A 23,525-nucleotide genomic window follows, 5' to 3' on the forward strand; every position below is an offset into this window, starting at 1 on the left:
AGGCACAAAGTGAGCCAAGCCAGGGCCAGCTTCTATTAACAGAAGGTATTTATTTGTCCTTTACTAAAGAAAAACATCGTTGCTAATCTTAATTATGATAGTCCTGAACCAGATCCTAACATCTGGCTACTAAGCCAGATAATTAAGCTTGTTCTTTTCACAGAATCATAAAATGGTTTGGGTTGGAAGGGTTGGATCATCTTATGCCACCCCTGCCAGGGCCAAGGACCTTCCACTAGACAAGGTGCTCAGTGCCCATCCAACCCACCTGGAACACTTCCAGGGCTGGGGCATCCACAATAGCTCTGAGGTAGCATGTTGAAAACCTTATTCTAATTCTAAATATTATTCTTCTGAACCAAAACCTGGTGGTTACAGATGGAAAGCTGTATTTTTACAAAAGAAATCAATCATACTTTAAATCTAAAGTATGATTGATTTCATGCCTAAGATGTTAATATGATCCTGACCAACCATGAAACCTATCAGGAAGCTGTAATCTGAGGAGTCCAGTTCTAGGTTTCCAATACTCACCCATCCTCTGTTCAGAGCATTCAGTATTTACACTTCTTTTTTGGGCTAGGAAAGTTAAGCTGCCCTGTGCTTGAGGGCAGTTACTTTCTGGATCTCCAGGCTGGCCTATTCTTAGTATATTTGGGTCATTCCTAGACACCTTTCACTATTTCAGTTCTTTGAGTACAATCTAACACTTGTTTTAGAATCCAGGCCCTGCCCTTTGCTTTGCTGAGGATCCTGCAGCTCTGTCATATTCCAACCATGATGCATCATCCAACTACAACACCACTCCATCACATTTCTGGTCAGCTCAGGGGTACAGCTTCATCAAGCAGCAGTCTCTGCAAGCTGAACAGCTTTGCTTACACAGGAGAGGGGAAAAACCAAGCAAACCAAACACACCCATCATCTAAGTCACATAACATCCAAAGGAAAAGAAAAATAAAAATCAAACTCTTTTATTTTTGTTTAAAAAAATACGTATTTGCAGTCATGTGCCAGTTATCATAGCTGTTACCAGTTTACATGGTTCCAAGAAACAACATAGTGCTACAGATTAAATAGTTAAGATAATTTAGGGTATGAATGGCCACTTAATAATTTCTGGATTAGAAATGCTTTTCACAGGGCGTGCAAAAAAAATGTTGCAAATTAGCAATTAATGCTGAAGTGGTATAGTTCATGTAACATAACAGATACATTAAACTTTTGGTCGTAATTGTATACAAAACATAACAGTATTAAAATACATTATTTTAATAAAAATACTGTTGTGACGCTTTATATCTAAATAACACATTTTTAGAAATATGGTATGAAATATTTGTTATACAAAAGCATGTTCTTATAGCAGGATTATGTCCTAAGATTTAAAAAAATTCTATCCAAGCACTTAAAAGCAGAGTCATCTTTTTTAATAACTGTGATCCACTTGACATATAAAAGTATGTGTGCACTATAGCATTATGTTTGCTCTACTTGAAACTGGTCAAAGTACAACACTGCATGTGGAGCAGCTGAGTTCTTATATACCACTGAAACTTGTTCAGGAAGATAAACCATCCCATTCTTGTTGCTTCAAATGCAAGAGGAAGGTAGTCTTTATGCATGTCTACTGTATGCACGTACTGAGAATAATTTCCTGCTACAATCTTTTTTTGCCAGTCTGACCTGTCCAGAGGCTTTTTTCAGCTGGAGCCAACATTTTCTCCCTCCAACCTCATCACCTCCTCAAACACCTGACTGGGTAAGCCAAAAACAATGTTTAAAATTATAACAGGAGCTGACTGATCTCCAACTGAAACAGACTGTGTATCAGCTAACTCTACCAAAATTACCCATTTTAAAATCCCTATTAGAACACCACAGTGTTCATGTCCTGTGATGAATACTGCATGCTTACATTTACATGAGTGATCCAGTTGAAATCCTGAATGTCAGCAGTTTAAAACCACAAATTAGTATATAATTACTTTAAGGCATGTAAGAGCACCCTGATAAGTGACACTGAGTGGAAAAGACTTCCTTTCAGGAAATTTTTGTCAGCTGCCTTCTCTTCTTTGAAGATGCTAAATCAGTATCATTTTGAAAAGATGGTAAGAAGGAGAAATACAGAAAGTTAAGAATGGATCTGATCATTTCAGTTGCTCCTGAAACAGTTTTAAAACCAGTGATTTACCAGTACAATACCTCAATTATAAGGCATTCTGGCCAAATCACCAATATGTCAGTTGGATTTACCACTAACTAAAAACTAAAAGTAAAAAACAAAGAAAAATAATCAGATACTACATCAACAGGACAGCACAGGATCAATATTGCCTACCCCTGAGAAGGACTGGGTATAGCAGCACCAATTGGAAAACATTCTGCAATGCCAGCACTGCACTGTAGTCCTATACTGTGGCCCAGCTTCATATGCCCACAGATTATTCTTAAGAGCACTTATTTCAAATAGTATTAGACACAAGAATCCCTTTAGTTGCATTGGTATTGAGTGGAAAAAACAGTGAAAACTACATAGTGGGCTATCCTATTAGTACAGTCCATTTGTAGTGTTAATGCACTGGTTTAGAGCTGTGTTCCAAACTTGGTAAGCCACTGTCTTCTGTGAGACTACTTGCCTTCTGGTTTTTGGCACCAAAAAAGCTCAGTAGAAATCATGTTGTGCCAGTTTTGAGCAAGATGTCCTGTAAGTCATCTGGCAGTGCCAGTATAATATCATGGATGTGTGTCTGCAGCTTTTTCAGCGTGTCAGTTTTCACAGGAAGATGTTCTCTGTCAGCCTGCAACTGCAAAGGTACCAAAAAACAAAGTTTGTACTAAAAATGCAAGGTTACCTTAAGAAATATCAAAGTCATGTATTATAAAATCTGGAAAATGAATTTCTCATTTGCTGAGTAGGAATTTGGACAACAGCAGGTTTCCTCAGCAACCGCACAACAGTGAGAACACTGATTTGGACTTGCAGAAATAATAACAAAATTTGGTTTTGTTCTTCCCTGGGGATTCAGCTCAGACACAGAGTTCCAACTAATTAAAAAAAAACCTCAGCAATACAATGCCTCCAGCATAGCCAGATGACATTGGGAAGCCAAATAACTTCTCAGGCATGGCTGAAATTGACTGTTTTTGTTTTTAAAGCCTGAATGAATGACTGGATCTTTAAACTACCTAGATAATGATGAATATTTTCATTTATGTACTTGCAAATCCAACTCTATAATGCTTTTATGTAGCTAAGTCATGTTTAATTCAGTTACTTACCAGTTTATTTTTTAACTTTAAGACAAGATCCACCGTTTCTACCTCAGTATGCTTCTGACTCCAGAAAACCAAGTTCTAAAATAAAAAAATTAGGCATTGAATTATTTATGGTTTATATGTAATTTTCAAAAGAGGTCTTAATCTATACCTAATGTTCAGAATAGGTATTTTCCTTATTCCTATGCCATTTGTTAACCTCATTTTACTCATGCACTGCCTTTACTGTCAACTACAAAATCTGCTTTATTTGCATGTTTGCCCAGTACTTCACATAACAGCAAACTTGCAAACACAATACAAATAAATTAAAGGGGAAAAAAATCCTGCCAAACAGGCTTAGTTTGAGAAAGAGCATCTACAATGCCAAATGGCAGTGAATGATTACCAAATCAGAACTGCCAGCACAATGAAATATTAAATAGTTCAGGGCAGTGCTTACTGTTTCTAGGGCATTAAAGGAGATCACAGTTGATAACTGCTAAGATACAATCAGGTGAATTTTCTTATGGAAGTTCTGCTCCCCTACCCCCTTACGACTCACCTATGGAAGACATAAGTTCTGTCAAAGAAATTTTGTCAAAGATTTTGTGGATCAGAAGAAAAAACAAAGGAGCAGAATCAGTAACAAATTTGTAATACTTTTCCTGTTCTTTGATTAAGTTAATGTCAAAGACAGTTGGATAGAGTCTAAGTGGTATAACTGACCTGAAAATTATTTGGTCTGCTCTACTTGAATAATCTGTTTGGATTTGCTACATTTTTAATGTTTGGGAATTGACGAGACAAAGAATAAAAATAAATGGCTTTTGAGAAATAAACAGAGCAATTTTGTTCGTTTTAAAGCTGTAGTGTTGCCTTACTTTGGTTTTGTTCCTCTTATTCCCTCTCTGGCTGTACAACGTCTTCTCCTCTGGCACTTCCTTTCTCTATCAGTTGTTGAAACTCTAATTATATTGATACCCACTTCAGCTTCTTAATTAAGGAATGGATCTTACAACATCAGAATAGTTATGTGGCATTTTTATAAACAGACTTCACTTCTAAGGTTTCCATTACTATGCATCAGTTGTAGGCTTACTAAATAGATCTAATTAGCTGTCAATTAGAATGTCAAATTTGCAGAATTTTTACCTTTAAAGCTACAAACTATATTGTAACTGAAAATATGTTGTCAAGGATGCCAAGGATGGAATCTGAGCAGAGTAACATTGTCAAGTAAGAGGAAAAAGCTTTTTTTTTGGAGTGTGGGTGTGTGTACTTTATTTTAAAATACACAACAAACCTAAAAGTACTAAAGGCAGGTTTTACAAAGGATGAGAGTTGTTATGACATGTGAACTGTATTTCATATTGTTCTCTTGCTGTGTTGGTTCTAGCTTGTACCTGTTTAACAAAATCATGTTTTGCTAGATCAGGATTCACAAAACTGTCAACAATGCCATGTTCAGCCTATGAGAACAGGAGTAAAACTGACTTGTGGGAGAAAGTATTTTTATTACAAGATGATAAATATAATTGTAAGCACACATTTTTCTAACCTCATTACAGAGTGCTTCTAAATGAAGGGCCTCTAACTTCTGTGTCATTTCTTTCTGCCGGCTCCTGAACCAACCATCAAAGTTGGGCGATTTCAAAAAATGCCTGGTAAAACACCAAAGAAAAATACATTTTTTATTTAAGTACAGTATGATAACAGTGTTTTATACATCATCAGATATAATGATATTTGAGATTGAGTAAGACATTAGAACCCTTTCTCTATATACTTTCAAAAAGATGAAATATTCTAAAGTAGAGATTAACATTAATTCTAGTAATTAAGACAAAGATTGAGAAAAGAATGTAAAGAACATGTGTCTGAAACACAATAAAGATTAGGGAATTTCAGGAAAAGAGATCAAGGCTCAGTTTGAAACAGCCTAATTTTTATCTTTGTGTTTGATTAGAAGGAGGAATCAAGCTAGAAGCAGAAATAAAACTACAAATAACACTAATCTACAGAAACCTGTAATGATAGCAAAAAGAGATTTAAGCAAGTGAAGTATGCTTAGCCCTAACAATTTCTATTAAAGCATATATTCTAAAAGAAAGTCTTACTCAAATCAATCCTGTTTGTAAGTTTCCTCAGGAAAAAATAGCATTAATATTACTGATCTAATTTATATAAATTTTTTTTATGCTGATGAAAGAAATTACCTGTAAAGTCCTATCCAATCTCCCTTTAAACCTGAGGTGAGCTGTGGTCCCGCTTTTTCCAATGTCTTCATGAAGTCATCTTGGCTAAACTGCCTCAGCTGTGGTGGACTCTACAGACAGAAAAAAAAAAATTAGCAGACCTTAATTTCTCTAATTACCAATTTCCAGCTCATTCAAATTCCACTTCCTTACCTTCCAGGGTGATATGCATTTCTGCAAAGGCATTAAGCTTGCCACGTAACGTTCCTGGGGAAAGGAAAAGGAAAGGTTGTTTGCATAACCAGCATTAAAGATACACAGTCCACATGTGTGTTTACTTATTGCTTGTGACCACAGCATTTTCTCTCCCCAGTGTTGGTACAGGGTGGGGTTGTGCCTATTTACCACATGAGAAAACAAGGAGCTTATCTTATACAGACTGTATTTCCCAACTGCAGAACTTTGAGCCACTGAAGTTCAAGAAGGACACGAGGCAAAGAAGGGCAGAAAGCAAATAGACACATAGAGTATCTATATCCTGAACTTAAGCCACTGGTAAACAATCTCTCTTTTCTCTGGAAACTGTCCACAGGTACCTTTGTATCGTGGGTGATTCCAAACAGTAACCCCACTTTGTACCAAGTGTTTGGAAGAGATTTTCTGAGTCCCTTACCCAAACATTAGAGCTAGAATTAACCCACAGAAGACTGTTTGAGCTGTGGCCATCTCTGCTCTAGCAAGGCTTGGCACAGGTAGGGCAGAGCCCCAAGGTGCCCAAGGCACAGGGAGTGGGGCCAAGTGTCAGGTGTGACAGCAGGAGGCAGCTGTGCCTCACCAGCTGGGCCCAGTGCTGGACACAAGCTTGATTCCTGGAGAGAGCTACTGGACTTAGGGTAACTCCAGAACAACTACCCCTTATTACTGATGTAAAAACCCCATTACTCTAAGAACTCACTAAAGGAATAATGAAACTTTCCGTCAATTCCAAGAAATACCGCCGAAGTATCACACTCTGTGCTTCTGTAGGACGTTTCTGTTGGACTCCCTTAAAAAAACCAAAACAAATCACAGTCAGTCTGTTACTCCAAAGTATGTAGGTAGTTGTGGTGGGTTGACTTTTTATGAATATTTATTATGAATCTGTATTCATTTGCCATATGCCCACACACAGCACTTCCTACCCCAAACCGGGGAAGGAAAGCAATAGCATTAAGTTCTTTTGTACAGACATTTATCTTTGCAATTACTGATTTTTTTATTTTCATGTAAAAACTCAAGGAAAAAAATGTTTCTATAAAGAAGTGTTTGCAAATCAGTTAAAATCTGGAACCTCTGATTCTTACACACCCCATGTGTAAGACTTTTAGACCAAAGAGACCACAGTGGGGGTGGCAGGGATGGAAAACCTCAACAGACTAACAGATAAAATATCTTTAACTCTCTAAATTATTAAGCTAACTTATTGAGGTCCACCATTCATATAGTTATAGAAGCTGCTAACAAGGCAGCAGCCCTTCTACAATGAGAGTGTATATACATCTATTTTGTTACAAACTGGGGCAAAGGAACCAGAATCCAGTTTCATGAAACCACTGTACACCACTACACAAAATACACAAACAGCTGCCATTAAGAAGTGATCTACAGCATTACCTTTTGCAACTGCTTAACGATTTCTTCATCTCTGTTCAAGTATGGCTTGTAAGAGGTATAAACACCTAAAGAAAAAAAACAGCATATAGCCAAAGGAGAAAAGGAGAAACAAGGTACACCTTTTAAAATTAAAACACTGGCAATTTAACTCTGAAATTATTACCAGGTTTGGAGTCCAAAGTTTTTAGGTTCTTCAGTTTTTTCACTTTCACCTGCTTTGGAACTTCACCTGCCAAAACACATAAAGCCACCTTACTTGAAGACTATCTAACATTTTAAGAAACATTAGAAACATTGACATGTATCCAAGCATATATCCAGAAACACCCAGCAAACACATGAGTAACAGCAAATTGACTTTTCATTTCATCTAAGTGTTCCCTGTTGAAAAGAAAAAAAAAACCTGAAAAGCCAACCAAAACCCAAACAAGCAAAAAGTGAACCAAAAAAACCCCACAAACAAAATCTGCCTAAGGATGACGTTCTGAATCCAAGCAGCCAATTAATATACAGATATATAGCAGAGAATAATTATTTTCTTAATTTCATATTTTTATTCCATTTTCCCTTGTTCCCCTTAGTGTAAATACTTTTGGGAACAAATCTTTGGTACCTTGGCATAACTAAAATTTGTATAGAAGAAAATAAAATAGTAGCCATGGATTAAGTGTTGTAATAAAATGAATTTAAGTCTCCTTTGTCATAGGCCATATTAAGGGCTTTTGTTTTCCCAATTTATCTTGCTCCAACCAGAAGACCCTAAACCCTGTTCACAGTATTGCAGCCTCATCAGAATCTTCCTCATAAATCTACGTGGATGCTTGACTTTAGAAACAGTAACAGTTAAATTGCTCTTGGAACTGCAGAGTGGGAGGAAAATGAAGCAAAAAAACCAACAAAAAATAATCAGAACCCCTCTTTGTCCCTAAAGAAATAAAATATGAATTTTTAAAGACAGGTCAGACAGATACCTCTGTAGAACTTCCTGACTAAGCATTTCCCATAGCTACATCAAAACTAGAATTTCATACTTGAAACTGTATATCAGATTTGAAGTCCACCTGTTTAAATGGATTTGCAGAGTTTAATTAAGATTCTACTTTCCAAACATTAGCTACACAGCAGCAAAGCAATTCTGCACCACACTACACTAAGTCCCCACAGGTATTCTGACCATAGACAGACATGGGGTTTTAAAGTTAAGCAAAACCTTGTCTAATTATATTGAACACAGTATGCAATCCTTAATTAAATCAGTGTATTCAGAAGTTAAAATTAACTTCTTCTACCAAAATTAATTTTATGGTGTTTTATCTTAATTGCATATTTATGCATTCCCACTGTCAGAGCAGCATAGTGAACCTGCAGCAGCAGCTACATTCAGGAAATTCATACAATAATTAGAGTGGTGGCAACTGGCACGTTATCCAAACATCACATGAAAATTCTACTCAATCACGTAAGGAAATCATCCAGACTGAACAATTAACAATTACTGGAATATTGCCAGATTAGAAATATTATATAAAAATATTGTCAACAACTTTTTAGATTACTGTAACATTCAAACATAGCTTTCACATAGGTCTCATATTCTGTGCTGGCTGTGACTGATTTGTTATATTCTACTCACACTAAAATTAACATCAATAACACATTATGTCTCATTTTAATACCTTATTGGTAGAGATAGAAATTCAGGATTCTGTCAAAGGTAAAACATTATTACTAATGAATGTTACTATCTTTTGCAATTAAGATACTAGATTTGAAAAGACAGAGCAGTCAGGATTCTAATTTCACTAGACAGATTTACATCCACGAAAATTTAGTTAGCATTAATCTAAATAAATGGAACATAATTACATATGTTTGTAATTAAATAAGCACATAGATCCATTTGCACAGGATTGTAGAAAATATTTTTATTTTACCTGGAAGTTTGATATCTCCAATTCGGATAATGTGAGGCCAGTGCTGAAGTGTTTTAGCAAAAAAGGGATTTGTCACCCCTAGAATGACAGATGGCCTAGAAAAGTAATGACAATGTTTAAAATCTGACAGCAAGAGCTTCAGCCTTAACAAACAGAAAAGACCAACTTAAATTCTTTACTTGAAATTATTTACCATTGGTATTTAAGAGTTACATTTTAAATTGCACATAAGAGCACAAATGTTTACCAACATTTCAATGTTTTAGAAAATAAGACAGGTATCTTAAAGTACAAACAACAACAAATTCAATTGCTGTTGAATAGAATAAAAATTACCTCATCTGCTTGGACTTGGCTAAATTCTGCCCACTTGCAATAGTGAGAAAAGCACATTATCTGTTACTAGGGTTTTGCGATGTGTTGGATTTTTGTTTGCTTTTTTATGAGCAGGAATCTGACCCATATATGTAAGACAAATTGCTACTTTTCAAGGTTTGATGATAACAAACTCTCAGTACTTGAATGTGCATGTCGTTAAGAAAATGAGACACTTAAAATGCCACTTGCTTTAAGCAGCAGTTATCAAGTGATGCAGCACAAGCACTTGGAGAGCCCCAGCTCACATTCTGCCAGATTTTTCTGCCTGCTCTGTGCTTGGCTCCTGGCTTGGGGTGCACAGAGGCACACAGGGAACAAGAGCACAGTGCTGCTGCTACAGCACAGGCCTGCAAAATGTGGGATTTATAGCACTGATATGATGAGGTATGAACATGTTTTTCAATCAGTGGTTGCCATCCATTTTACAGTCAAACATCAGCTAAGGAATATAGCACTAAGTATCACTGAAACTGCCATCTTAAAAATGGTTTATCATCATTTTGTTAGACTGGTCTTAGAAATCCCAAAGTTTAACACTTTCTTACACTACCCATAGGTTTCCCTGCTCCCCTCTATTATTAAGATAATAAAACACAGAGAATTGGCATCATTTGGATTCATCTTCTTAGAGCCATGGTTTTAAAAACCTATTTCCAATCTTTCCAAATTCTTGTTTTTCATAAGAAAGTCAGGGCAATTTCAGCTCCATTTCAAATACTAATCCCTGTAGTGACCAACCTTTCTAATTTGCTACAAAGGAGTGGATGGAATTTTGAAACATGGGTTACTAAAGTTTAACCAAATTCTTCCTGGAACTATTTTTAGAAACTAAATTACATACTGTATGACCATTCCCATGAAACACAATCTAAAACATATTGCCTGTGTTTATGTGTTTCTCCACTGCTCTATCTCTGGCAATACACCCATTGAGAGGAAAACTACAGTAAAAAAAACAAAGCAAACAAAAAATCCAAATCAACAATCTCTGCCTGTTCTGACATTAGAAGAAATTTATATTAAAAGATGACTGAATCTAACAAATGCACTCCATTTCAAAATCAAGCTGCATTTAAATAACATATATTAAGAAATACACGAGGTGTATGCTCTCAAAGTAAGAGAAGGATTAAAAAAAAATAAAGGGAGAAAAAAATGTGTCCTTACAGCAGTTTCAAACATCACTGGTTTTGCACATTCACACTCTTAAGAAAATAATTTCTGACTTATTTACATCAATAACCTAATAAATTTAGTGAACAGATATTCAATTTTTAAATGGTCTCAACTAGCATACCAGCTGACTTAGCTTTACAAAACAGCTGTATGTATGCTGAATTCTAAAAGTCACTTCGTTTAGCAGTTAATTAAAAATTAAAACAATTACAGCAGAATTTCCCAAGGAGCTACTCTGGAGCTGGTGTTGCACAGACAAACCCTCATGGAAAAGCAAGAACTTTTCTTGGGTTCATACTTGCAGTTTGACTTATTCTGTACAGAAGTATCCTATGAAACTCAAGCCTGGTTTAATTAGGGCACTGTTTTGTAACTTCTTTGTCTAATCTAACTGGAATAAAAACTTAAATCAGCTAATTACTGCACTCTGCATGATAATCTCACAAAAAAAAAAAAAAAGAAAATAGTCTAAACCTAATTCTCTAATTATAGAAATCCAGAATAGTTAAACAGTATTTTAATACAAATTTATGGTCATGAGTGGCTTTGAGCAACACCTTCTCCAGAGAGTCTGATTTACTTACGGGGCTTGTGTGCGAGTTGTGTATTCTTTGAATTCACTGTCGTGGATGGTGAAGTATGGCCTGAAATCACTGCAGTACTTCAGTGGTGAAATACAGCTGCAAGGTACAAGAAGGATGAGCTTGGTTTATGTACTCAGTGCAAACTTTCATGAAAGACACCAGCAAATCTAAAATTTGTAATACTTTATCACACTCAGATCAAATGAAGGTCCACTCAGCTGGAATCTTACACTGACTCCCTCAGCCATAGTTAGAAAGCTCTACTACATTTACCTAACAAGGGCCAACACAGTTTCTGAGGATTCTGCTGGTGATGGTGCCATCACAACAAGTGGTTCTCCCAGCAGCACCAGCTCCCAAAGCATCTGAATGTGGAAGAACACCGGACAAAAACACCTAAAGACAGATTGAGGTATTTTAATACATCTGACATCATAAAATACATATTTCTTCTTGTTAATAAAGGCATAAAAAAGAAGTTTGTGGTAGTATTTTAGTAGTAATTTGAAAAACATAAAATACTCTTGTAAAATGGAACATCTAATGAACTTGCTTATTTATTGCAGTTTCAGTCTGTATATTGTCAAAACTGTGTTTTAGCAAACTTTACAGAAAAACATATTTAAACCAACACTGATAAATGTTAGCTTACAAGCCATGAAATATGTTAAGGAACTGCCATAAATCAAAAACACGTGGGAGTTCACAGCTGGGAATTAATCAGTCCAAACTCCTACCTGAAAAGATCTACTTCATGAACAGTCGGTAAAGCCATGGAGATCTGAGCATCTGCCTAAAAGACATCGCAATGCTTGGTTTTTACTCATCAGAACACCTAGGTATTAAATGAAATGGTTTCCCTTAAATGCTTACAGACATGTAGACAGGATATAGTCTAATTATTTATGCACTGCTGCAGTATATAGTACATTATCTCCACAACTAACTTTGTGTTCTATGAGCAAGACATCTCCCAAGACACACACCCCCCCACCCCCAACTTACTTACAGGCATGTGGCTTTCAGTCTAGAAAATATATAAAATACTGAAGCTGTTTCCAACAACTGCACATGAAGACACAGATTGGTTTTATAAACATCTTCTATGGCTAAAGACTTTTCATTCTGGATTCATCCTCAAAAAAACCCAAACTATCCAAACATTAAAAGGATGTTCGAGTTCATGATTTTGCCAGCCAATTACCTTCTTCCAGGACCTGGATATCTCTCCCTGCTCAGGGTAACTGGGTTAGAATATACTTTCTATGAAGAATCCAGATCTGGACTACTCCAGTCAAAGTTTCAAAGATTGTGGATTTCATTATTATCATAGTATATGATGATTTGCTACCAATCCTTTCTAACTAACAAGTTTAAAGAATGAAAGCAGATCTCTAGCTGTGCCTGGGGCTATATCCAGTATCAGTATCTAATCACTACCTGGTGCATATTCTGTACTATCGGTGTTGTTCCAGGCTTGTCACGATACGTTGGAATCCGCAACTTGGAAAGAAAAAGAAAGATTTATTTTCCCTTGTATTGAATCCAGCAGACACTTAAAATGCTGACTTAGAGACAATCTGTAATACTTTGAGAGGATATACTACGGCATGATGTTTATTTATCTACAGAATTACCAATTGCAAACTGGATAACAGAATATGAAAATAATACTCCAGTTTAAAAAAAGACTATTTGTAAAGTAATTCAAAACTGTTACTATAATATCAATAAAAATACCTCTAAATTTTGGAAACAATGATCTGAAATAAGACTTGCCAGAATCCAAACAGTCTGAACGTAAGTATGCTTTTCTGGCCTCACAGTTTGCATCTGTTTGTCCTGAGTACTACAAATTTAATCATAGTGGAAGCTGGTATGTACAAATGGATGTCATTTACACACAACACTTAAAACTGCCCAAACCGTATAAAAAACCAGGGACAATATCACTGGACAGTAATGATGGCTTTACTCAGTTCAGGAATGCAACTTCAGTTCTCATGGGTAAGAATTATTGATGAGATAAATGCAGGCAATACCCAAAGAAAACATATCTGACACTCTTCATCAGCCAGCTTCCAGAACCATTCTATTAAATTTCTGCTTTTAGTATAGTTTCAGAAAGTTCTCTCTCTCCCTGGTGATGCAGACACATTTTTCCATGAACTTGAGAGTATCTGCTGAGAAGGTACTTCTGGCTGTAACCTCCGACTTCATCAAATCTATTTAACTGCACTTCATATGGATTATAAAATGAATACAACTCCCAAAGGCCCAGTTCTTAACCACTGTTTAAATTCAACAGTTCTTCACTGTGCCCTAGACACAACTTCTTTAACAGCTTTCTTCAGACATATTTCACTGTCATTAAAAAATATAAACAGCACAAGCAACTATTTCTAGTGTGTGGGACAAAAAAGATTTTTACTCGTCAACTTTCAGGAATGAGAATGATTTTCATTAATATATTTAATTTGCTTGATTGGAATTTAACTCTCAGTATTTTCAAGTGCTACTTTATGTTTGATTTGACAAACATAATCAGTACTGAAGTCTCCTAGAATGCAAATTCCAGTGTGATAATACAGACACTGCAACTAGTAGTTGTACTGAAACATCACTTTTTAGTAACTACTAAAATTAAATATTAACCTAAGCACTATAAAAGATCCTCCCCTCCTCCCCTCAACTAAAGCACCTAATCAAGATCTCCCAGACCTTCACTCTGAGTGCTGTAAACATCTACTCCTGTTTGGAAGATCAGGACAATGAAAACAAGGCAGTGAGGAACTGAAGTGAAAGGTGGGGAAAACAACCTCAAAGAACAAGTGCAGGAGTCTTTACCTTCATTATAAGACCCATAATAGGCAACTGCAGAACTTTCCCTGGAACTGGAGGTGGCCAACGATCAACGTCACTACAAACTGAAAGAAAAATACCAGAGTTTCTGCAAGCTGTAAACCATGATCACAGAGTCACCTTTGTGCACACTGCAACTTGAAGTCAGTGCTAATAATCCACAGCACTTCTGCTTGTCTCTCAATTACACTGAAGTTTTACAGCCTTTGGTACATGTTTCATTCTATTAGAACGATATGGATTTTCATTTCAAGAAAACAGTGTTCTCTGGTCTTCCATTTTATGTGGCAACAAGACTTAAAATTAGTTGAAGAAATGTTATCTGAGAAACCATGAAAGTACATACTAAAAGAATATGAAAAGAACTTGGCTAGAAAGTTTTCCAGCATTTTCTTGTAAACCATTATAAATATAATACATAATTCTCATAGTTTCTGCAGAGCTTATTTTGCTCATGGCACAACCTCTCAAGAAAACAGGCGATTGAAAAATGCAATTCTTTTATGGTTTACACAAACTGTTGGTCAGTGAAAACACAAAAACATTTAACAAAACAATTAAAGTTGCATGGGGCAGGCACAGTACACAAAACAGAGCTCTTCCAGGCAAAGAGCAAATAATTTTTCTATTTGTGTTTCTCCAGCTCTTTCAGCTCTGCAGTAAGGCTGAGGCACCTGTTACCAGCACTGCTCTGTCACTTTTTCCATTTGGTCAAAAAACAAACAAATCACACACACAAAAAACCAAACCTCAAGCAAGATGACATTTGTACAGCTGCTTAGCAAAAGTTGTCAGACTGCCCAAAAAGACTTGGGTGGTGAAGAGTGCAAAGTAAGGATTGCCATCAGCTCCTTGTGCTCAACAGCTGGTCCTGAAACACACACAACCCTAGATGTGTTTCAGATGGGACATCCAACTCTCCCAGGGAAGATCCAGAACTGAATTAGCTCTGTTCAGTGATCTAGAAGTCAAGCCAGTTTGCTAAAACTGCAACCCTCTACCCTACAAGAAGACAAAACCACAAACTAGAACACAACAGTGCTGTTTATTTCTCCAGAAGAAGTATGTGATAGTGTAAGAGCTCAACATTATTGGATCACTACCTGCTTCCAGGAAAGCTTCACTTTTTTCAAAATATTCTGGTGCTATTTGCTTAAGCATGGTACGAAAGAGATGGACATAAGGCAGCTTGCTGATGAGGACCAGTGACTGCAATAGAGTAACAAAACAGATTTTCAGTCTTTCCCTCAGTTCTACTGCACCTGTTACTCTCAAACAACACCAAGTGGGACTTCTCTCACACATGCAAGCCAACCACACATCTGAGTAGAGGCAAACTGCAAACAACCAACTGCCAAAACTTCCCAACTTTTTGTTTTTAAACACAGACACAAAACTATCTCTTCTGACAGCAGAGCTGCAACATAGCATACCTGATGTAAGATTAGATCAATTTACTATAAATTAACAACTAATTTAGTTGGAGAGCAAGACAGTTTTCCTGTTCCTCTGTAGTCACTGAAAAATAATTGATTTCCAAATTAATATTTTCCTAAAATAACTGAAATTACCTTCTGGAAATAGCCTCTTTTTAATGATTTGTCTCGAACTTGTCTGAAATACACATAGCCATAGTAATATGCTGAGTCCTTCTGCAAAAGAAAGGGAAGAATTCAATACAACCACCTGTTACTGCCCTCCTTTTTGAAGCATTCAACACACAGTTTAAAAGCCTATTCCCCCGTGAGCTCCATAGTTTATTAAATACAATAAAGTAGAAGGATTACTGTGTTTATTAGCATTATCTTTTTTAGAAAGTACTTCAAAGAGAAATCATCATGGGGAAACAGCTGTGCTTTCTGGCTTTACTATTTTTATATTTACATTCCCCTAACACAATGTGAAACCAAAACCAGAAATAATTTCTTGAGGAATAAATCAACTTTTATAATTCTGCAAAGTAGCACTAAAAAGATTTTAGCAGTTAAAAACATTAAAGCCCTGACTTGAAGAGATAAAACCTAGTCTTTGAATGTGCTAGTTTTACAAAAGTTTCTTGGAATATTAAGGAAGTAGGCTCTCACATTTCAAACACAAGACATAAGCTTCATCCTTCCTACGAAAAGGAATTCAAGTATTTGCCACATAAACAGAACTAAATTGAGTCTGAGAATCAGGCTCCCAGAGGCCTCAATACTCCCTATGGACATGATGAGAACAACTCTTGGCCACCGCCTCTTTTAGGTAACTGCTCCAACTTCAAAAAGTGAAGAGTGGAAACTGAGACAGCCCAAGTTTCTTGGAATTTTTAAAATTAAGTTATAAAGCACTTCACATTTCCACAACAGTAATGGTTCTTACAATTTGATCTACAGGTTCCTAGTCAATAATTAAACAGATTTGGGCTTCTATTTAATTCCTTGTAATCCAAAATCCATACTAATAAAAAAAGAATTGTTAATGAAACTATCATTATTATTATGAATTTTTATTATTATTATAACAACGTGCTACAACAAATGACTTTTGACTTTCAGGACATCCAGTTCAGAGATTTTTCTTTTCAAACATTATATTTAAAGGTCAAGACCCACAAATTAACATTACCCAAAAGAAATTTTAACTTCTTTTTTTTCTCATTTCCAACCTTTAAGTAAACTGGTAGATCTCTATCCAATTGGTCCAGAAAACAACACAAGGAGACTTTCCTTCCAGGAGACCGTCGGAATCTAAAACAAAATTGTGTGTCCCCAAGACAACCTATATAGGGGAAGAGATAAATGACAGACAGACAGCATTCTGAGTTTGTGCCTTGTTTAACACGAGCACTTGCTTACAGCCAAAGAGGTATCAAAGTTGTGGTTCACTTAGCTTGCATTGCCCTTGTGAACATTAATATATTTATAATTTTATAAGTGGAAAATTTGGCATAGTTGTCAACAGTAAATATACTGTCTGCAACAAGGAAAGAAAAGTCACTGCCTCACAGTGACTATCATGTCCTCAAACAGGTCAAATGGCTCTTCTACTGCCATTCCCCATTTCACTGGTATGCCTTTATAGTTCTGACCATCTTAGCCACATCATTCCTCTGCTACATGGCTGCACTTTCTTGACCTCTTTTTTTGACACCATACAGTTCATACAGAAGTCACACTGTAGGAGTGCATTATGCTGATGTGTAACTCCACAGGCAGGTCTAGGATTCATCATTTTGAAAGCTGCACAGCTAATTGCTGAAAACTGAGTGAAATTGAGTAGGACTTCCCAGTAATATCCCCAAGGAGCAAAGTTTTCCTCAATTTCTATCAAAATTAATTTCTTAGAGAAAAATGCAACTAACTGTTCTCCATGGAACTGTTTCACTAGACTCTTCAGTTCCATTTCATCTTCTTTCAGTCACACACATTCTGCTGCAAGAAGCACAGACAGCCCAACCCCTGACCAGGTGCTCTGGCTGTGCAGAGGAACACGGACACGCACAGAGCCCCCAGGTCTGAGCCTCTCACCTTGAAGCTGCAGCCACAAACCCTCCATGCACCAAGACAAAACCAAAAGCAGCAAAACATGAGAGATGGGACTGTTCCATTCAAGCAGGTAACAAGTGCTCAGCAAGGATGCAATGATAAGAAAAACCACAGCACACACCAATAACAGCACTAAATATTTGCTTCAACTTTTCAAAGCTTCTTCCCTTCATCCAAAGGAAAGAAGCCCTCACAAACTATTATAAAAACCTACACACAAGACCTAAATTACCCTTAATCATTACTATGTTGAAATATCATTCAGAATATGATGTCTTCTTATTTAACAAGCTCTTGCAGAGAAGATGGGCAAATGTGTATTCTTTTTTCAATTCTCATGCAGAGAAGATAAAGCATTGTTTTAAAAATAACTGTACTGCAAAACTCAGCTTAAAACCACAAGTGTTGTGATCTAGCAGCTCATTAAATCAATTTTCTCCTCTAAATTCACAGCCACAAGTACTGGAATAATATCTCTTTGTAGTATTAAGAGAAAAAAGTTCAACTAACCTTTTGAGCCATGAAAACCTGGGATGGGCTGACCTCAAATTTAGCTGCAAGCTAATGACTTCCTTCACTGCTCTATTACATAAAGCTTTTCTTTTTATGCTAAGGCCTATGATGAAAAAATAAATCCTAACAGACAGGAAACACTTCCAGCCTTGTGGAAGGCAGGTTTTACACAGGTTATACCCTCTACATCATTTGAAACTCAAGCCTACCAAGAATGATCAAGAACCAACAGTTCTTAATAGGGACATTATAAAAAGCAAAAATGTGGAACTTTTCCCTGCTGAAAGAAAAACCTCCTCATATATACCTATTCTGCCTGAAGCAGAATACTACACTCTTATTTGAAAAAATACACAAAAAGTTTTAAGAAAGCAACCTTTGTTCCTAACACGTGATTTTGTACCTTCAAGATACCTTTTAAAGACTGAAGATATTTATAACCATTAACAATAAGACTAATTAGAAGATACAGTTAACTCAGATTTCAGTAACAGAAAGCAGCTGTGCCTCTATTTGCATACAGAATAACAAGAACAGAAAAAAATACCTTAATTTCAGTGACATTTAGACAAAGCAGAAAAACCAGCCAAAATACTCTGTAAAAATTATGTAAGAGAGAGCTCACATACATTAAAAGCACACATCTGCATCACCCCCTATCCAAGCTGTCATACTGCAGAGCATCCAAAAGCACAGCCAGTGCAGTTACAGGCACAATGCTGGTCCTGCAAATTTTGACTTCTGTACAGAAATAAGTGTGAAAGAAAGAGTCTGAACTTCTGTAATTTCTTTTTGCAGGTGGTCCAACCCATCAGCCACATGTCCCCATTTCTCCTTGGCAGCAGAAGAGCAGAAGTTTAGACTCAAGAATAATTTAACAAGCAGGACCACACACAGCTACAGGCACAGCAAGAACAGAGAAGATAGCTGAGGTTTTCCTTTCACAACTGTTCTTTCTAAATGCTTTTGAATTTAAAAGTCAGTTTCACTGTTATGAACTTAGAAAATATACATTTAGTCCTTTATGAGCAGACAGTTCTATATACTTTATTAAGGGTTCCATTTGCTTTATTAAATCCTTCAAATTTCATGCCTACTCTCCTCTCTACAGTGAGAATACTACTATTTTATTTAAAGGCCAAGATTAAGATGTTCATTTTTCACTTGCCCAGTATTCTGAAATGTCTGCACAAATGTCATCTGGAAGGTCTTACACACTTACATAAACCAGAGGAGAATCCTCAGACCTTACTGCAATGCAGACAGCTGCAGTTTTACATTTAACCTTAGCTGCAACATTTCTGTATTGGCATGTTAATTAAGATATATAAATATGTACTTGATCTAAAGCCCAGAATACATCCTGTCAAATTCTTTTTTAACACAGTTTATTCCAACAACAGACTACAGAGAAAAGAAAGCACTTACCCGAATTAGAATCTGGAAAAGACAAATAGCAAATATTGGTTTTCTAAAGGGTAGGGAAAAGAAAAGAGAGCTGTTATATTTCCTGAGATATAATGTATTTACATTTCCTAAGCTAAAACCAAATTATATATAGCAACTATGACTTACCTCTTTATCTGTGAGTTTGGAATGTGGAGGGTATATCACCTACAGGAAAAAAGCAGTATTATTTTATTTGAAAATAAGCTGGGCATAAGCAATAAATTTCCATTAAATATTTTACCAGTACAACCCTCAAACAGCTATAGGACAACCCCTTCCCAGCTGTAGGACATTTTCAATTGTAAGCTATTAATATTATATCTCAGTTCTTATCTTCATATGCTTTTAAGCTTTCTTGATCACCCATCTTTACAAGGTATTTTGGATGCCAGATAGAGACCACACATGCTCATTTATATATTCAGAACATACATTCAGAGTAGTTGAGATTTTTGGTGCAAAATGTCTCAAAGGAGAGCAAGAATACATCTTTTAGATTTAACTTGTACATGAAAAATGTAGTAGATGATTACATTTAAAGCAAACACACATTATTGTCTGAAATCTGTTGCAATCAAAAGTTAGGCTGGAGTAACCAAAATTTAACCACAAAACATGATCTCTACTATTACCAGCTCTTGGAGGATGAACACTAGTCCCTAACGACAACTGTGGAAACTCAAAGTCATGGCTTTTTGTACTTACAGAAAAACAAACAGATCATGTAGTAAGTTTGCACAACACAGAAACAAAAAATGATGCAACACAACTCAGAAGCGGAAGCACAATTACTTCAGAAAAGAAAGGATGTACAAAATCAGTGATTGTGCAAGCAGGTGGGAACAGAATATAGAGGAAAGAGGACAAACCTCAGACACCTAAATTTCACCTAAAAAGGTCCTCAAAACAACCCAGTCCAAAACTCCTGAAATGTGTGGCTAGCAGAGGAAATTTGACATAAATTCCAGGATTATGTTTCAAAGAAGGTTTCAGGGCTTCCAAAGATGGAACCCAGTTGAAGAGCAGAAGTTGAATGCAGGAACAGTAGCTTCATGCAGTCCTCATCTTACCTTACAGCTAACATCCCATTATCTCATTTAATCTTGTTCTACTAAATGTAAGTAAATTTATTTCCTGGTAACACAACACTATCCTACTCTATAGAAAACAACAGATCTACCCACTGGCTGGTCTCTGACTAAGCACCTTTCTGTCCTTCAGCCATAAAGTCTCCAGTGCATTTTTTCCCCTCAGTCTCCTATCAAATGGTGCCCAGCTGTGTAAGACATTGTTAGTACAACTGAAGCTGCAAGCAGACACCACTGGAACACCTGCATTCTGCATGTAGTAAACCTATCACTGTCTCTTTTCCAACTCTTAATACTTTCCTTTGCTATCTTATGCTAAGTAGCTGTACACCTAATGTAACTTTCAGAAGCTGAATGATGCTGAATTATCCACCTTACTCAGCAGACTGGCATACAGACTTGAATTCATACTTGTTCTCACTAGCAGGTGTTTCTTCCCAGAACTCCTATATAAACTGAAGCTAATTATTCTTCCTGCAGCTGCATACCGGGAAAAAAAAAACCAAAAACAAAACAAAACCCAAAAAACAGGCCTTAGTTCTGTAGACATTTTAAGTCTGATTTTATGCATCCAGTTAAATTAATGTGACTGTCAACTGAGAAGTCTCAGCCAGGACAGAGGCTGTGCTTCCCTCAGCCACTGAGCACAAGAGCTGCCCAAGTCACAGGTTATACAGAATCGTTTGTTGTTACCACCACCTTATAACATCAAGGGAAGAGAACTCAGATAATCAGCACAGTATCCTGGTTTTATCTGCATTTCTTTGTGGCCAACAGTCTTGTATTTTACATACTGTAATAGCTTGGCTGAACTTTAGGCCAGTCTGCCATGCATTTACGCTGGCACCCCTTTAAGGCAAGAGAAAGAAAGAGAAACAGACTTTCCCTGCAGACCAAGAGTTCGCTGCGCAGTCACACGGAGAACAGGGTGAAACAGGATGTGAAACTGACCCCAACAGTAATTCTTCTCTCATTTCCCAGCACTGCACCCTCCCCAAGCAGTGCCACAGCTGTCCCTGCCCTCCCCAAGCGGTGCCACAGCTGTCCCTGTCCCTGTCCCTGCCCTCCCCAAGCGGTGCCACAGCTGTCCCTGTCCCTGTCCCTGCCCTCCCCAAGCAGTGCCACAGCTGTCCCTGTCCCTGTCCCTCCCAAAGCAGTGCCACAGCTGTCCCTGTCCCTCCCCAAGCAGTGCCACAGCTGTCCCTGTCCCTCCCCAAGCGGTGCCACAGCTGTCCCTGTCCCTCCCCAAGCAGTGCCACAGCTGTCCCTGTCCCTGTCCCTCCCAAAGCAGTGCCACAGCTGTCCCTGTCCCTCCCCAAGCAGTGCCACAGCTGTCCCTGTCCCTCCCCAAGCAGTGCCACAGCTGTCCCTGTCCCTCCCAAAGCAGTGCCACAGCTGTCCCTGCCCTCCCAAAGCAGTGCCACAGCTGTTCCTGCCCTCCCCAAGCAGTGCCACAGCTGTTCCTGCCCTCCCCAAGCAGTGCCACAGCTGTCCCTGCCCTCCCCAAGCAGTGCCACAGCTGTTCCTGCCCTCCCCAAGCGGTGCCACAGCTGTCCCTGTCCCTGTCTCTCCCCAAGCAGTGCCACAGCTGTCCCTGCCCTCCCCAAGCAGTGCCACAGTTCCCCTGCCTGTTGCACAGAGGGCACAGCTGGGAGCCGCAGCCGGAGCTGTGACACTGCCACGGGCTGGCATGCAGCTTGTGCTGAAGGAAAACACTTCAAACCTGTACAGAACCTTTTCGCACACCTCAGCGACCCGGAGAACGCAGTTAATTATAAAGAGATCACTCACATTCCCCTTATTATCACACTTTTTAACACCTACATGCCATAGAAATCAGCGCTATTCGTACGCAAAGAAAGCCGGCGATGTCTTTCATACAAATCTGGGGATGCAATGCAAGCCATTTACAAGCGGCACCATGAGCAGAGCCGCACCAGCCTCGCCCGGGACAGCCGAGCCGCTCTCCGCTCCGGGGCTCGGCACAGCCACGCTTCCTCAAGCACGGCCGAGCTTCCCCCGCCTCTGTGCAACACCGGGGCCAGAGGAAGCGCCCGATTCCGGCGGGGCCCCGCCGCAGCCCGCAGGGCGAGCGGTGCCCCCCGCCCGCCGCCGCACGTACCTCCACGGCCTGGCCCAGCTCCAGGTCGAAGCCCACCACGCACACGCAGTGCAGCCAGGCTGAGAAGCGGTCCCAGGGCAGCAGCGACAGGCACTGGTCGGGACTCTCCGGCTCCGCATCCTCGGCAGCCACCTCGGCACCAGCCGGCCCTGACTCCGGGCCGCGCTCCCGCCGCGACATGGCCCCGACCCCGGCCCCGCCGCGCGGAGTCAGGTGACTCGCGTCGCCCCGCCCGCTCCCCCCGGAGCCGCTCGGAGTGGGAGGGGCCAAGCGAGCACCGAGGGGAGGCCAAACCATTCCAGCGGGGAGCGCGGGGGGGTGGGGCCGTAGGGAGGGAGCGCCCCCGCGCGGCCCGCCAGGGAAGGGCCGCGGTGCGCCCGGCCCGGCCCGGCCCGGCGCGGCCCCTCCGAGCGGGGGAAAGCGGCTCCTCTCTCGGGGCTGCAGGCACCGCACCCGGCCCCGGGGAGCCCGCCCCGCCGCTGCTTAGCCGGGTGCTCGCGAGGGCAGCGCTGCAGGCAACGGATCAGTCGGGTTTCTTTTCCCTTTGGCACGTCAGTGACAGCAGCTGCTGGGGCCGCCGTGTAATTAACAGGCTGTGTCTCCATCGTGAGCCGTGCGCGGCTGAGCACCGCACCGCAGGGACATGGAAACACCCCTCTGGACAGCTTCAGCCTCACGGGAAACTGGGATAATAAAAACAGCATCCAAATCTCTTAAACCCTCTTTTAGTGCCTTAGCCAAAGCCCAAGCGCTTTAATAATGTAAGAGCTTTCAAATATTCTT

The 23,525-nt window shown here is 38.9% G+C and overlaps 1 protein-coding gene and 1 long non-coding RNA gene across 2 annotated transcripts; one reads left to right on the forward strand and one right to left on the reverse strand.

Moving 5' to 3' along the window:
• Positions 1 to 958: 958 nt before the first annotated feature.
• On the reverse strand, positions 959 to 22,969 carry DENND6A (DENN domain containing 6A). Its single transcript, XM_064432655.1, has 20 exons — positions 22,743 to 22,969; positions 19,659 to 19,697; positions 19,512 to 19,554; positions 16,691 to 16,803; positions 15,615 to 15,695; positions 15,147 to 15,252; positions 14,029 to 14,108; positions 12,622 to 12,684; positions 11,919 to 11,974; positions 11,455 to 11,577; positions 11,182 to 11,277; positions 9,044 to 9,138; positions 7,273 to 7,338; positions 7,110 to 7,174; positions 6,412 to 6,501; positions 5,670 to 5,723; positions 5,478 to 5,587; positions 4,820 to 4,922; positions 3,283 to 3,357; positions 959 to 2,807 (listed from the first exon to the last, which is right to left on the reverse strand). Exons 1-20 carry the CDS (start codon positions 22,920 to 22,922, stop codon positions 2,676 to 2,678), a joined length of 1,770 nt encoding a protein of 589 aa, XP_064288725.1. The 5' UTR covers positions 22,923 to 22,969; the 3' UTR covers positions 959 to 2,675.
• LOC135307982 (uncharacterized) lies at positions 1,681 to 19,948 on the forward strand. The gene is made up of 2 exons (XR_010368558.1): positions 1,681 to 1,762; positions 18,882 to 19,948. It is a non-coding gene; the product is annotated as an uncharacterized LOC135307982 (long non-coding RNA).
• Positions 22,970 to 23,525: the final 556 nt, after the last annotated feature.

This window comes from Passer domesticus, chromosome 9 (genome assembly GCF_036417665.1).
Source record: "Passer domesticus isolate bPasDom1 chromosome 9, bPasDom1.hap1, whole genome shotgun sequence".
Classification (NCBI taxonomy): domain Eukaryota; kingdom Metazoa; phylum Chordata; class Aves; order Passeriformes; family Passeridae; genus Passer; species Passer domesticus.

Excerpts from the sequence above, each read along its gene's own strand:
- DENND6A (XM_064432655.1), bottom strand. The coding sequence starts at position 22,922 with ATGTCGCGGCGGGAGCGCGGCCCGGAGTCAGGGCCGGCTGGTGCCGAG. Across the intron at positions 9,139-11,181 it reads ACAACTCGCACACAAGCCCC|GCCATCTGTCATTCTAGGGG; the intron begins GTAAGTAAATCA and ends TTACTTTTCTAG. Across the intron at positions 4,923-5,477 it reads GATTGGATAGGACTTTACAG|GCATTTTTTGAAATCGCCCA; the intron begins GTAATTTCTTTC and ends GTGTTTTACCAG.